Below are 12994 nucleotides of genomic sequence, written 5' to 3'. Positions count from 1 at the left end.
ATTTCTGCCCTTTCCCTGTCTCGCAGTGTAGCGCAACAAGGTTACTTGGTGTATTGTGTTACTTTGCCATAAATATGGCCCTGGTTTCTTTGCAATATGCTCAGGAGGCAGTGCAATTTATTTATTCATCGCAACAATAACTGAGTGTTATTTGATTTATACATTTTTTAAATGTATTTATTTTAAATTTAAATCTTAATTGACTTATTTGGTAGTTATCATTTATGACATTTATTACATTGTGTTTTTATTATACGAAAATTCTTATATATGAATGTCATTGGACACATTTATTGCTGTTAACTGTGAAAGAGTGGGTTATTATTTGGGGTGGATGTGTTTCCACCACATAGAATAAGACCACCAATTTCTCAAGGTAAAACAGTTTAAATAATATAAACTTGGACTCAAACCCCTGGTTCCTATGGCACATAACAGAGAGGCGTGACTAAGGAACAGATGTGAAGTATTTATAAACAACAAAACAGTTAAAAACAAAAATTACGACAGCCAATTTATAACAATAGAGAAAATATGTAATGAGTAAAATGATAAAAAATCCAATAAGGGGACCTAGAAATATGAATTTTTAAAGGTGTAAAGTAAAAAGCTCCAAGAAAAGTAAAGCACCAGTCAGTAGTCACTGTTTGTGGTTGTCCAAGACGTAGCCACTATTTCGGGTAATGGGGCATTGTTTAGATACACTAATAGCCTAATTTCAAGTCTGGGGGTCTTCAGACTGCCAGACTTGTGTTGGGGCGGCAGTGGCGTTCTTGTGACTGCTGCATTGCAACCTTGGCAGTCGTGCCACCCTGGGACCCAGTCTCTGTCAGGGAGGTGGTCCTGGTGGTGGGACGATGATCATAAGGCAGTAACATGCTTGGCAGGACTGCTACCGTCCCGCCAAGCATATTGTGACTTTCCTCACTGCCACTGATTTCATGTAGGTCTTTCCTCCATGAAAACAGTTGCCGTAAGGAAATAAACAGGGTGCTTCAGGGCCCGCTTGTTCCTCACACCATGTGAATGCACACATGGGGACACAACATGTGCCCCCCTGTGTGCATGCACCCCCAGTTGCAGCACGGCATGGACTTTACTGTCCACGCTGTGCTGGAACTTCTTTTGACGTTCCCATTGCAGTGCCTGTTTTATAGACACCGCTGAGGGAACTCCAAATGAACCACACGCGAGTGACTAAAAAAGTTATAAGGCTAAGTGCGTTTTTCCCAATTAAATATTCTACTTTCTAACTGATTCCCAGAAAGAGAAACCGTAATCCTCCCATGAGGCAAGATTTCAGGCTATCGAAAATGGAGCAGCTGCAGGTTCTCCTGGTGAGGTAGTTTGTTTTGGCAAGTAAAGCTCAGAGTGGGAGAAATTCAAATTTTACAGAAGCTATGTCCTCGTGTTGCACAAATACTTACCACATCTTTGTATGATCATGAGTTCTACCTTCAGACTTGGGGCCTTTTTAAGAATTTTGGTGAAAGAGATACTCCATTAAAATGTGACGTTGGTATCCTGTATGCCTAACTTAATAAGGCCGTTAGACTTTATTATGGAGCTAAAATTCTCCAGTGATGCAAGCCAGCAACTGTGTCTGATGAAATCCTCTTGAAATTAACCACTGTTGCCGTAAGACCCTGCTGAACCTCTGTAGGTCTAAGATGTCCAAACATTTTCAAAGTCCCAACTTTTCAGAGTTTCTGGGGCAGCTCCTCTTTGTCAGGCAGGGCTGGGATGACAAGATGTCTGTCCTTTGAGAAGACTGAAGAATAAAACCAGATTCCAATATCAACAATCCATTGCGTCTTATGCATTTGGATGGAATCAATATTGTTGTGAAGGTGATACAACAACAAGGACACTTTGCAATATAATACTTCAATGTTCAACGAAGCATTAAAAAATATTTTGAACTGCAAGATAGTTAGGAATGCTTCCCCCCTGTGTATATGTATATTTAACCTTTTGGTCACTTCTAAAGCTTAGGGGACCTGAAAAAAAGCAGGGTCCAGTCCCATTCCAGTTGAAACAGGTCAGCTTGGTGCTTCAGGAAAAAGGCCACTTGCATCTTTTTGTTACCCTGTAGCCTAACAGGAGGTCAGCCAATTTACCCTTGGAGTCTGCTCCTGAATTCTGGGTACAACTGAGAGCAGGTCTAGTCCTTGAAGTCTATACACAGGCTGCAAACAGCAGGTCCAGTCCTCTTCTGTTATAACGCAGGTTCAGAGATCATTCTGATCAAGTGCAAGTGAGGTGTCCAACTTCATAGATTTCTATAGCCAGTGGGTGTGGCGTCTCCTGGACATTTCTTGACCATTTAGAAAAAAGCTCCCATGGGCCACCCTTCCCACATTTGAAGCACATCCTGTTTGCTCTTCTGCAAAGTTTCCTACAATGCACTATTTTGAGGTAATTCCAACATGGCAAAATCTTTATGCCCTTGACAATAGTGAATGTACCATCCAGGGGTGTTTTTAGGGAAATTATCTGTCGCCTCCTTCTCAGCCACACCAAACTAGTTCTGGGACCAACTGCCCCATTCCACTAGATTGGTACCAAACTGGCTACAGAGGACCAATGAAACAATGATTTATCTTCCCCAGGCTTCTGGTTATACTTTACATCTCACTATGAATAGGCAGGCATCACCCTGCTCTGTTTCAAGGTAATTAATTTATTGGACCATCTTCAGCTGCCCCATACCGCACAACTAAGGTTTTCCTGTGATAAGAGCTAAGTCCTTGTTTCTATAGGATCAGTTTTGATACCTCATTAAAAGGAAGGACTACTAGTGCAACCCTTCCAGCCAGCTAATGCTAATTTGCCAATTTAAGGCTCAGGCAGGTAAAGTATATCTTTTTAAAAGTCATTTCCTTTTTTAGGTTTTCTCATAGGACAGCTACTTCCCTTCACAGTTAAAATAACCTTTTGAGGCTAATCACGGTAGGTGCATGCCAACATTAAATTCTTGCAGGTAGCACTTAAATACTAGGCACCCTACCTTGTGGGCTGCAAGGCCTACTTAGGGCTTACTTATTACTATGTAAAAGTATGGTTCTTTCATCTGAAAATAGTTGTTTTGACAGGTTCTTTAGCAGCTTTTAAGTCGGTTAGGCCTGACATCATGTTTCCTTTGTCCTCCTTGCTGGCACAATATGTGTTTCAGTCCACAGGTGATTTTTACCTTTTCCCTGCACCATATACTGTAAAGCTAAATATGTCAATTGGGCCATAGCTAATTTTACCATGATTTTTTGTTGGAGCACATACAATGGACAGCAGTGCTGCTGTATGCAGAGTTAAGAAAACAGCAATACCAGTCAGCAAATAATGGGAGTGGCCAGAAAAAAAGACACACATTATCACATTACCTTTCCTGTGAGTATTATTCACGGATTAATAAAGAACTAAAATTGAACTAAATAACCTTCTGTACAAGAAAGGTTAAGCAAGACTTGATAGAGCATCTAGTGAAGTAATGTGTATAAGCAAATCACAAAACTTGTTTTATTAAGATGTCTTAATATGGACCCCCACAATGAAGTCAAGTGCTCAGACGCCATTACCAGTCTAGGCTTTGCTGTAAACAGTTTCAGCTGTCTGTGGTCACACCTTTTGTTTGCAGTATACAAATAGTGGGTTTTAGGTCATCCCTTTGCTCATGATTAGATGGCATTGTTGTCTAGCAGTTCCTCTTCCCGAAAAAATGATTTACCTCCCTATTTCAGTGTTGTCTTGCCTAGAAGCATTTTGGTCTTACATTGTTCTGAGCTGTATAATTCTACTGATTTTTTAAGGTGGCTCTTTTTATTTTTATTTTTATTTCAGCTCGCCATGGCAGTTTCCTGTGAGTTGTGGCTTCCTTCAATTGCGTTCACAGAATGTTGAAAGTAGTACTGCAATGTTATATTATCAAAAATATGAATTTCAGAGATTCTTAGGAATATGCCAACTTGTTCCCCTCCCCAAGGCCTTGTTGTTTGACATTCTTTTGGATCATCACAGTAAAGATCCGCTATATCACCATTTGTCAAAACATAATGATTTCTAAGAATGGCAAACATTTATTTTGTGTTAGTGTTTTTGTTTGATTTGAGTATTGTGGCTCTTATTGCACAGCCATTTTCATACTTGTTTGTCACCAGCTTTTGCTCAAGGGACTAGTGTGTTCGGTGGGGGTAGTATTGTACTCACAGGGTCCAATTCCAAAGAACAGGATGAAGCTGAAGATTAGAACAATGCTGCAGGAAGGAAGCCAATAGTATGATTTCTGAAAAGGAAAAAGCAACGTTTGACAACATTAACTGCTAATAGATAAAACAGCGTATACAACTGAAACATCAGCTTTCACCCAGGAACCCTGCAAATTATCCCAAGCCTGAAGCTCACTCAAAAACTAACTGCCCCATTATAAGGCCCCTGTTGGTAATCCCTGTTACTGGCCCAACTTGAGTTAAAGGAAAGGGAAACAGCCATCACATCGCATGCTTTACAACGCATGCAATTACAATGTGGTCATTACAACGACGGCATTGTCACATCGCAGTACCATTACAACGCAAGTCCTTACAACAACTTGCTGTTGGGGGTGCTCTAAACTAAGGAATAGTATAATTTACTATTCCAACACCTTCCTTACTGTTGCACACACTGGAGTTGTCAGTCAGTCATTAAAACTTTATTTAGACTGTTGAGTTGGAATAGTAAATTATACTATTCCTAAGTGCAGCGCGCCCCCTACAGCAAGTCGTTGTAACGACTTGCATTGTAATTGTAATTGTAATGGTACTGCGATCTAGCAAAACGGTCTTTGTAAGGGCCACGTTGTAATGGCATCCATTGTAAACGCAGGTGATGTAAGTACCTATATTCAAAGGAACATTGTAATCAAGGCCTAAGTGTAGAAGTAGATGCTGGTATGAGGCCTAAATCTTACTCCAACAATTACCATGCAAGGAACTCCTGCTGAGCATGAGAGGTCTGGAGCCAAACACTTCCTCAAACACACTCACTGTATGGGAGATCCTGCAAAGCAAGCAAGGATATTCTGGACACCATTCAAACAATTACTATGTATGCAGCAGGTGTTGAAGATGCTAACCCATGGCAAGTCTGGCTACTCCTTTGATCCATGCCCACCGAGGATAAAAACTAGCCTAGACAACTGCTTGGCCCTGTCCGTAAAAACACTGTTTAATCTCTCCCTAACCACTGCTAAAGTGCCATCTAACTGGAAGTGCGCACATGAATCTCCAGTTCTTAAAAAAAAGCCCTCAGCTAACCCTGAAGTCCCTGCTAACTACAGACCCATCTCCCTACCAGCTCTGCTTGCAGAGATCCTAGGAAGCCACATTAGCAAACAACCAACATCCTTTCTAGAAAAATACAAGATCCTAGACCCCTCACAATCGGGTTTTAGAGCAATGCATAGTACTGAGACTGCATTGTTGGCGGTCACCGATAACATCTAACTCTCTCTAGATGCAGGAACCCCACTATTACTGGATTTGTCTGCAGCATTCGGCATTGTCTCACACTGCATTCTTATCCACAGACTACATGAAGCAGCTATTTACAGCAGAGCTCTACTTTGGCCGAGGGAATTTCTCGGCAACTGTACCCAACACGTCTGTTTGGGTCTGTTTAGGTCAAGAAGGATACCTACCAACAAAGGGGTCCCACGAAGTTTCTGCCTGAGTCCACCTCTTTTTAAAATCTTTGTAGCACCTCTGGCACACATTGTGAGAACTTGAGGTGTGGAGAGTGTGTCATATGCAGACAACAATCCGCTGCAGATTTCTTTCAGTCCTGAACTAGCCAAGGTGAAGGACCAACATGTGCACTGCATGAGGAACACTACAGACTGGAATAACTGCCTCTAATTAAATAGTGAGAAATCTGAGGTTGTGTTATTTGGTAAAGCTTCTGAGCTCTGGTCAGCTGGCTGGTGGCCCTCTGATCTTGCGGTGGCCCTATGATCTTGCCCCAGACCCTTATCCCAAGCAAGACGTGAAAAATATGGGGGCACAAATCGATCAAACATTATCCATGCAAGATCAAGTTAGTGCCACATATGCAATTTGTTTTGCCACAGTGAGGCTGTTAAAAAAAGACTTCCCCTTCCATCTCTAGGAAAACTCTGGTCCAGGCTCTTATAACCAGTCGCATGGATTATGTGAACTGACTGCTGGTAGCTGTGAAGGACACCTTGCTGGCCAAACTGCAAGTTGTACAGAACACAGCCGCTGATCCAATCTCCAATCTTCCAGCCCGGTCGCCCTCAGCCCCTATTCTAAAACAACTGCACTTGTTGCCCATTACAAAGTGGGAAATGTTAAAGCTATGCTGCCTAATGAACACAGCTTTTAACCAGACCCAACCAGCTCTCCTACGCTCAAAACATTGGTATTGGTTTTCCTTCCAGACAGCTATAATCTTCCACTAAAGCTCTCCTGCAGACAACACGCATTTGTACCTCCAGATTTGATGGTAGATCATTCCTATATGTGGCCCAACATCACCGGACCAGTCTCTCCCTCCATATCCGTACTTGATCCAACCACATGAACTTTAGGAAGATGTTAAAAATGTGGTTGTTTTAAACAGCGCCACTCTTGCATGAAAATTAACAATTAACATTTACGGTTATCCTGCAAATCAAGGCTTTCATCCCACTCAAACACTGACTGTACAGGGCAATCCTGCAAAGCACCTGGAGCCTGGATCCCACTCAAGCAATCATTATACAGGAAAATCCTTCAGGGCATTCGGGCTGACCCAATCTAACACAAACAGAACAGGAGATCCTGCAAAGTACTCCAGGCCAGGACCTGAATCAAACACTGGAGCGGATTCACAAAGGGCCTCCACACTCATGGCAGAGGCCCCACAGTCATGGGTGGGGGCCTCACTTATAGCGGCCCGCTTCATTGCAGAACCATCGCAAGGAGTTACTGCAGTGCAGAGGTCCCGCCACAATTGCGGGACCCCCAACACAACTTTGGGAACTCTGACACAAGTGCCCTTTGTGATTTGGCCCCACACTGTACGGGACATCTTACAAAGCAAGGATGCCCTGGATTCCATTCAAACAATAACAATGCATGGTGATCCTGCAGATCACCCAATGCTTTCATCCTACACAAATGCTAAATGTACAAGGTAATCCTGCAAAGCACCTACAGCCTGGATCCGCTCCAATAATCATTGTACAGGGAAATCCTAGAAAGCATACAAAGCCTGGACCCATTCAAACACGCAATTTATTGGCAATCCTGCAAAAACTCTAGGCCAGGACCCTAATCAATCAATTGTTGTACTTGAGAGCCTGCAAAGCAACTGAGATCTGTATCCCAATCAAGCAGTCACTACACATAGTGTTGCTACAAAGCACTGCAAGCCTGGGTCCCACTGAAATACTCACTGAAGGGGGAGATCCTGCAAAGCAAATGGGGATTGGATTCCAATAAAACACTCATTATAGGTGATTGTGCAAGGTAACCAAGGCCTGGATCACAATCCATTGGGGAGCAGGATCATCTGATAAATACCCCAAATCTGGATCCGACACACTCAAGTTAAAATTGCATTTTCACTTTTGTCCTTGCTGTCTCCGAAGGAGCAAAATACACTGGTTGTTGGATTTTGGAAATGTAATGGTGGGTAAATGCAGGGTTAGATGTGCAGGGTTTGGAGTAGTGAAGCTAGATGGTTTCACATGTCAGGAAAAGAAGACATAAAAATGGTATCCAAATTCATCTAAGCATACAGGAATTTAAAGAGTCTAGAACATCTACTCAATGAAGGGGGCTTGCTGGAGGTGCCTATCACTGGGGCATGTTTAGGTCCTAGCTTCTGTCAAAATTTGCTGTGGCTGCATTCTGTTTGACCATCAGAGGTGCATAGTTCTTTGCCCCTGTTCCCTGCTGCTATGATGTGAGCCAGGCTGTGGTATTCTTCCTATGTCTCTTAAGGTCAACTTTATCACTCTTGCAGCAATGGTATGGTTGTGCCCAACCCCAGTCTTTTGGCTCAGTGGTTCCATGGTTCCCCTATTAATCTGACTGTCCTTCCAATTTCTGAGTACTGGACTTCTATGTAGGAAAGATTCCATGGTCACCACCTGCTTGATTCCAGAGTCCCCGATTAAGGTCCAGGTTGTCCTACTCCAATTTTGGATATATGTATTGAATAGATACAAAAAATCGATGAAATACTAATTACCAAAGCTGTGGGAAGGACACTGTGATGTCAGCTGTGCTCTGTCAGTGGAAATCGTGTTAACTGGTAGGCTGTGGCAGGTAAAAAAGTACTATCTGATTTGGATCAGGAATATTCTTAAGTCTTAGTGCCTCATTATGATTGCGGTCAGACGATCGTCTGACCACCATTACTGTGGGATTGGGACAAGTAGTCAGAGGTCCCACCTGCCACAAAATAATGTAACCACTGTGTCAGAAAGATCCCTATTTCTATTGCGCTTGTTCTGTGGCCCGGGAAAAAGGCCACAGCACAAGCCGCAATAGAAAAAGGGATTTTTTAAACATCCATGTACCTTGTGCCAGGCACCCTGTAGGGCCTGGCACACGGTGCATGGATGTTTCGGGGCAACACATGGACCTTCCGACCACATAATGGAGGCCCACGGGGCACAAGGACCCTGCTAAGGGCCCCCAAGTTCCTTTCTGACAGCCTTTTCATGGCGGTGTGGACCACCATGGGAGGCTGTGGGAAATGGACATCGTAATCCCTACAATGACTGCCCCCGTTGTAGGGATTGCGCTCCGACCACTGTCCCAATGGGCTCCTTCAGCCTGTCAGAGGTGGTGGTCTTTGCCCCGCCTGCTGTGCTCTGACTGCTGGTATCATAATCCAGTGGTTGGACCGCTGGCCTTGATATTGGGTAGTGCACCACCGACAGCCTGTAGGTGGTGGTCCGCCCGACATTGTGATGAGGGCCAATGTAAGGAGAGGGCTTTTATTTTCCTCTGGTGTTAATCTTCAGCTAGTTTTTCTTGAATTGCAAGGCACTCACAAACTCAGTGTTCAGTGGGAAAAGGCAAAGCATCCCAGGTAGCGGTCCCACTCAACCATTCACTGTACAGGAGGTTTTGAAATCTTCCTTAGGCAATCAGGGAACAGATGTATCCTGCAGAGCAGCCCTAATATCTCATAGGTATGATCAGCCCCATGATCTAAAACTCACTCAAACACATCTACATTGAGATGTGTCTTGCAATGTTTTGAAGATATGGATCATGCAAGGCGCTGTATTTTTCTTCATTGATAGCATCTGATGACAGAAAAACTCGTTTTAAGGTCATTGTCAAGTTGAATAAAAAACATAAGTCTGCCTAACTCAGGCACACCAGCGTTTAGCAGTAGCTAGGAGAATAATAGGTGTTGTTTTTGTGAGTCATGTCTGTAGTGCATGGGTGCCCAATGTCGATCCAGGAGGGCCAAATCTATGCCAGAGTTTCAGGATAACCACCTAAGATATATATTATAAAGAAATATTCTAAAGGGAACACCTTTACATAGCATGAAATTCCGATCGCCAGGACTTATGCTACCCCCCCACCACCCTCCTTCTAAAGGCACATGCAGGATTTAGATGTATGACTGAGAAGGGAATTGAACTGTTAAGAGATTGAGGGCCACAGGAAGGGCCCACTTACCTGCATAGAAAGAGTCACAGTGAGGAGAGCCAGAGAGGTGCCCATCAACCCCATGGAAGTCAGCAGCAGCACTTTTCTGCCAAACTTGTCGATTAACAGGCTCTGAAAAGCAAAAGAAATCCATTCTTAGCCTTTGAGGCAGAGAGGTCTCAAGCAGAAATGAAGGACTGTGAAAGTGAGCATGGACACAGCTGCCCATAGTGCAGCGGCACCGGGACCCAATCGTATGGAGGGTGCCCAAATCACCATATTGTTTATGGCTGACTTTTACAACCCAACAAGCGGGGGTAGAAGCAGTAGCATTGCAAAGATGCAATGGGGCTTGGTACAAGCAAAGAAAATGACCACTTAACTGCTATTGGGATAGTAAAATACAGCAATTACTAGGGTTCTGGGAACCAGTACCACTGCACCTGCTGCACCAGCGGTAGCTACGCCTTTGAGTAGAAGCCCATTTCCCTCTTGCATTAGGAAACTGTGGAAGGTGCTGAGGCTGAATGAGTCCAGTGAATCTTTTTCACACAGAGCTGGTATGTCACTGGAAGGCTACTTGTTGGAGCAGCCAGAGCAATTTTGGATGGTGATTATAAACCCTAAGTGAAGGATTTGCACAATGAACAGGAAAGGTCAGCTATCTATTCTTGATATCACAAAGGGGGATATTTACAAAGTAGTAGTAGAGTGAGGCGTTAGCTGTCATGGCTTGACGCCTCACTCCGCCACTTCAGAAACACAAGGCTGCACTGTATTTGCAAGGATATGGTGCAGCCTTGCATGTCCCCCTGCGCTGTTGCTACACTTTGCAGTGTAGCGCCAACACAGTCACCCTTGCACCATAGTCCAAGGGTGTCTACGTGCAGTTGAGGATTGTTTATGTGTAGGAAGGTGCTCCTTCCTGCACATAAACAATCCTGAAATGTTATTTGGTCACTTCTATGTGTGCTGCGTAATGCAGCATACATAGAAGTTACAAAATGTCATTTTATTTAAGGATTGTTTATGTGCAGGAAGAGTCACCTTCCTGCACATAAACAATACAAGACATTATGATTTTTTCATGTCTGCTGCACAATGAACCACACACTGCAAAAACTAGGTGAAATAAAGCCAAGCATAGCTAAGTTAAGACCAGGATTTCCCTAGTCTTAATTGTGGCGCTGCCTCCTATTTATGCTGCCCTTCTGAAAAGGAGGCAATGTAAGCATAGCGTGAAAGGAGGCCTTATTTACAAGGCAGCATTAAGCCACTTTAAGTAAAAAAGGCAAAGCCCCCATCGCCAAGAAAACTTCACTTTTATTGTACATATGCAGCACAGTGTCCTGTGATGACTACTAGTGTGGCTACTGTGCACCCTTGTAGTTGCATTTAACAATTTTACTTTTCAGTTCTTTACATTCATGTTAGTCTTTATGTTTCTTTAGAAGATTCTGAACACCAGTGTTGCCAGTCTCTTTTGCTCAATAGAAGAACCATTGAGATGGTGTCTGTCAACCTGGCTCATGATTGCAGGTGATAAAGGACCTCAAGGAGTTTGCTACATTGTCATTGATTCCCATTTACCAGATTTTCTATTCCTCATGTTGAGATTAACCATTGAAAGAAACTAGTACCTACAAACTGGGGCAAATTCTAGTTGTCCAGTTTCAAATGACTTCCACTGGATTCACTGGTGGGCATGTAGATTTTAGGATTTTTTCCGATCTACCTGCTAAGCAGGAGTTTACATTTACATCTTGGAACTATTTGTCAGTGTCTAGTGGATTATATTGGCTTCATTTGGTATTCTCATTTGGGGAGTATAAATGATGTTGTGTTTTCCTCTGGTCATATCACTAGATGTGGTTCAACACTTAAAAAAAGAGTGTTGAGAATCGGTCTATGGCTCTATGAGAAAACATTCTGAACTAGTAATTTGGGATTTGACGCAGAGAAGAATCCAGCTGTGAAAAACAAAGTAGTTGAGTAGGTGATGTGATGATGGGTGGAGGTGATGTGATGATGGGAGGAGCTGATTTGATGATGCGAGGGGGTGCTGGGATGATGGGAGGAGGTGATGTGATGATTGGAGGGGAGAAGTAGAGGAAGGAAGGTAGGAGGGGGCAGAGGTAGGGAGTGAGATATCACAGGAAGTTGGCCGAAGTAGAGGCACCACGTCATTCAGCATAGATCAAAGGCAGAGAAGGTATTTAAATAAAGTCTAATGACGTATAGGTGGATGAGACACATCCTTCCAGTCTGGAGTAACCTCAATTTTACAGTCTGTGCAGCTGGCTTTAAGAAGAAGTTGTACCTGTCAGGAATGACAGAGTATTTATGAAAGAGAGGTGGTGGGTAATGGAGAAAGAATGATAAGCAGATTAGGGATGAGCAGAAAAATATACTGTGTTATCTTATCCAACGTTGCACTCCTGCGGGCCTATTAATAAATTCGATTTCTAGAGTATGTATAGTATTATTACAGAAGTTCTAAAAAATGCAATCAACAAACCTTTAAACAGGGATCTCTGCCTCTCATATTATTTCTTTGCAGATATCTCTGCCACAGTGGTAAGGAGGGGCTAAGAGAGGTGTAAGGAGGTAAGGAGGCTTTTACGGAGGAACATAGCAGTACAAAAACCCACCCCCCAAAGAGTAAGACCATTACTATTAACAAACTCACAGAACCGTAGTAAATGTATTCCAGCCGAGTCTTGGAGTAAGTCTAGCATCACACATGGCCACCCATAAGGAATGCAACGTATTCACATTGAAATTAATTGGGTCAGGGACTTACTGTAAAATAGCATTAGAAATTATTTTTTAAATAAATTACATTATTTTGACTTATAAATTCCCTCCCAGTCACATATGTGTGTGTGTGTGTATATATATATATATATATATATATATATATATATATATATATTCACTGAAAAAAACATAGGTTTCACACCAGTTATAGTTAGGTGGAAATTTAAATCGCATAAAACCATTGAAATTCCCACGTTATAGTTAGTTTGACTCACTATAACTTACGCGTGCAATGCACTGCTGATGACGTCACATATTACATCACTCATGACATGGTCAGTGACATCACTCATGACATCACTGATGACATCTATAGTTATAGTTAGGAATTTGCATTTACAAAACCTTGAAAATTCACTGAAAAAACCATAGGTTATAGACCATATATAGTTAGGGATTAGCATTTACAAAACCTTATTTTACTCGCATAAAACCATTGAAATTTCATATATAGTTAGTTGCGCTAACTATATATCGCGCACCCGCAATCCACTGCTGATGATGTCACATATTACATC

The 12994-nt window shown here is 42.7% G+C and overlaps 1 protein-coding gene and 1 long non-coding RNA gene across 7 annotated transcripts in view; one reads left to right on the top strand and one right to left on the bottom strand.

Moving 5' to 3' along the window:
- Positions 1–12994, bottom strand: part of LOC147679019 (solute carrier family 2, facilitated glucose transporter member 11-like) — a 608312-nt gene that overhangs the window by 137467 nt on the left and 457851 nt on the right. For all 6 annotated transcript variants that reach the window (XM_086942755.1, XM_086942758.1, XM_086942754.1 and 3 more), the window contains 2 exons: positions 9687–9788; positions 4204–4279 (listed from right to left, as the gene is read on the bottom strand). In XM_086942755.1, the coding sequence (XP_086798881.1) occupies positions 4204–4279; positions 9687–9788 (178 nt within the window). The remainder of the gene's footprint in view (positions 1–4203; positions 4280–9686; positions 9789–12994) is intronic.
- The window catches only part of LOC147679022 (uncharacterized), a 258997-nt gene that overhangs the window by 221504 nt on the left and 24499 nt on the right, over positions 1–12994 (top strand). The window lies entirely within an intron of this gene.

This window comes from Lissotriton vulgaris, chromosome 11 (assembly GCF_964263255.1).
Source record: "Lissotriton vulgaris chromosome 11, aLisVul1.2, whole genome shotgun sequence".
NCBI classification, from domain to species: Eukaryota; Metazoa; Chordata; class Amphibia; order Caudata; family Salamandridae; genus Lissotriton; species Lissotriton vulgaris.
Note: the sequence above shows the minus strand (reverse complement) of the source record. Positions and strands in the feature narration are given on the sequence as shown.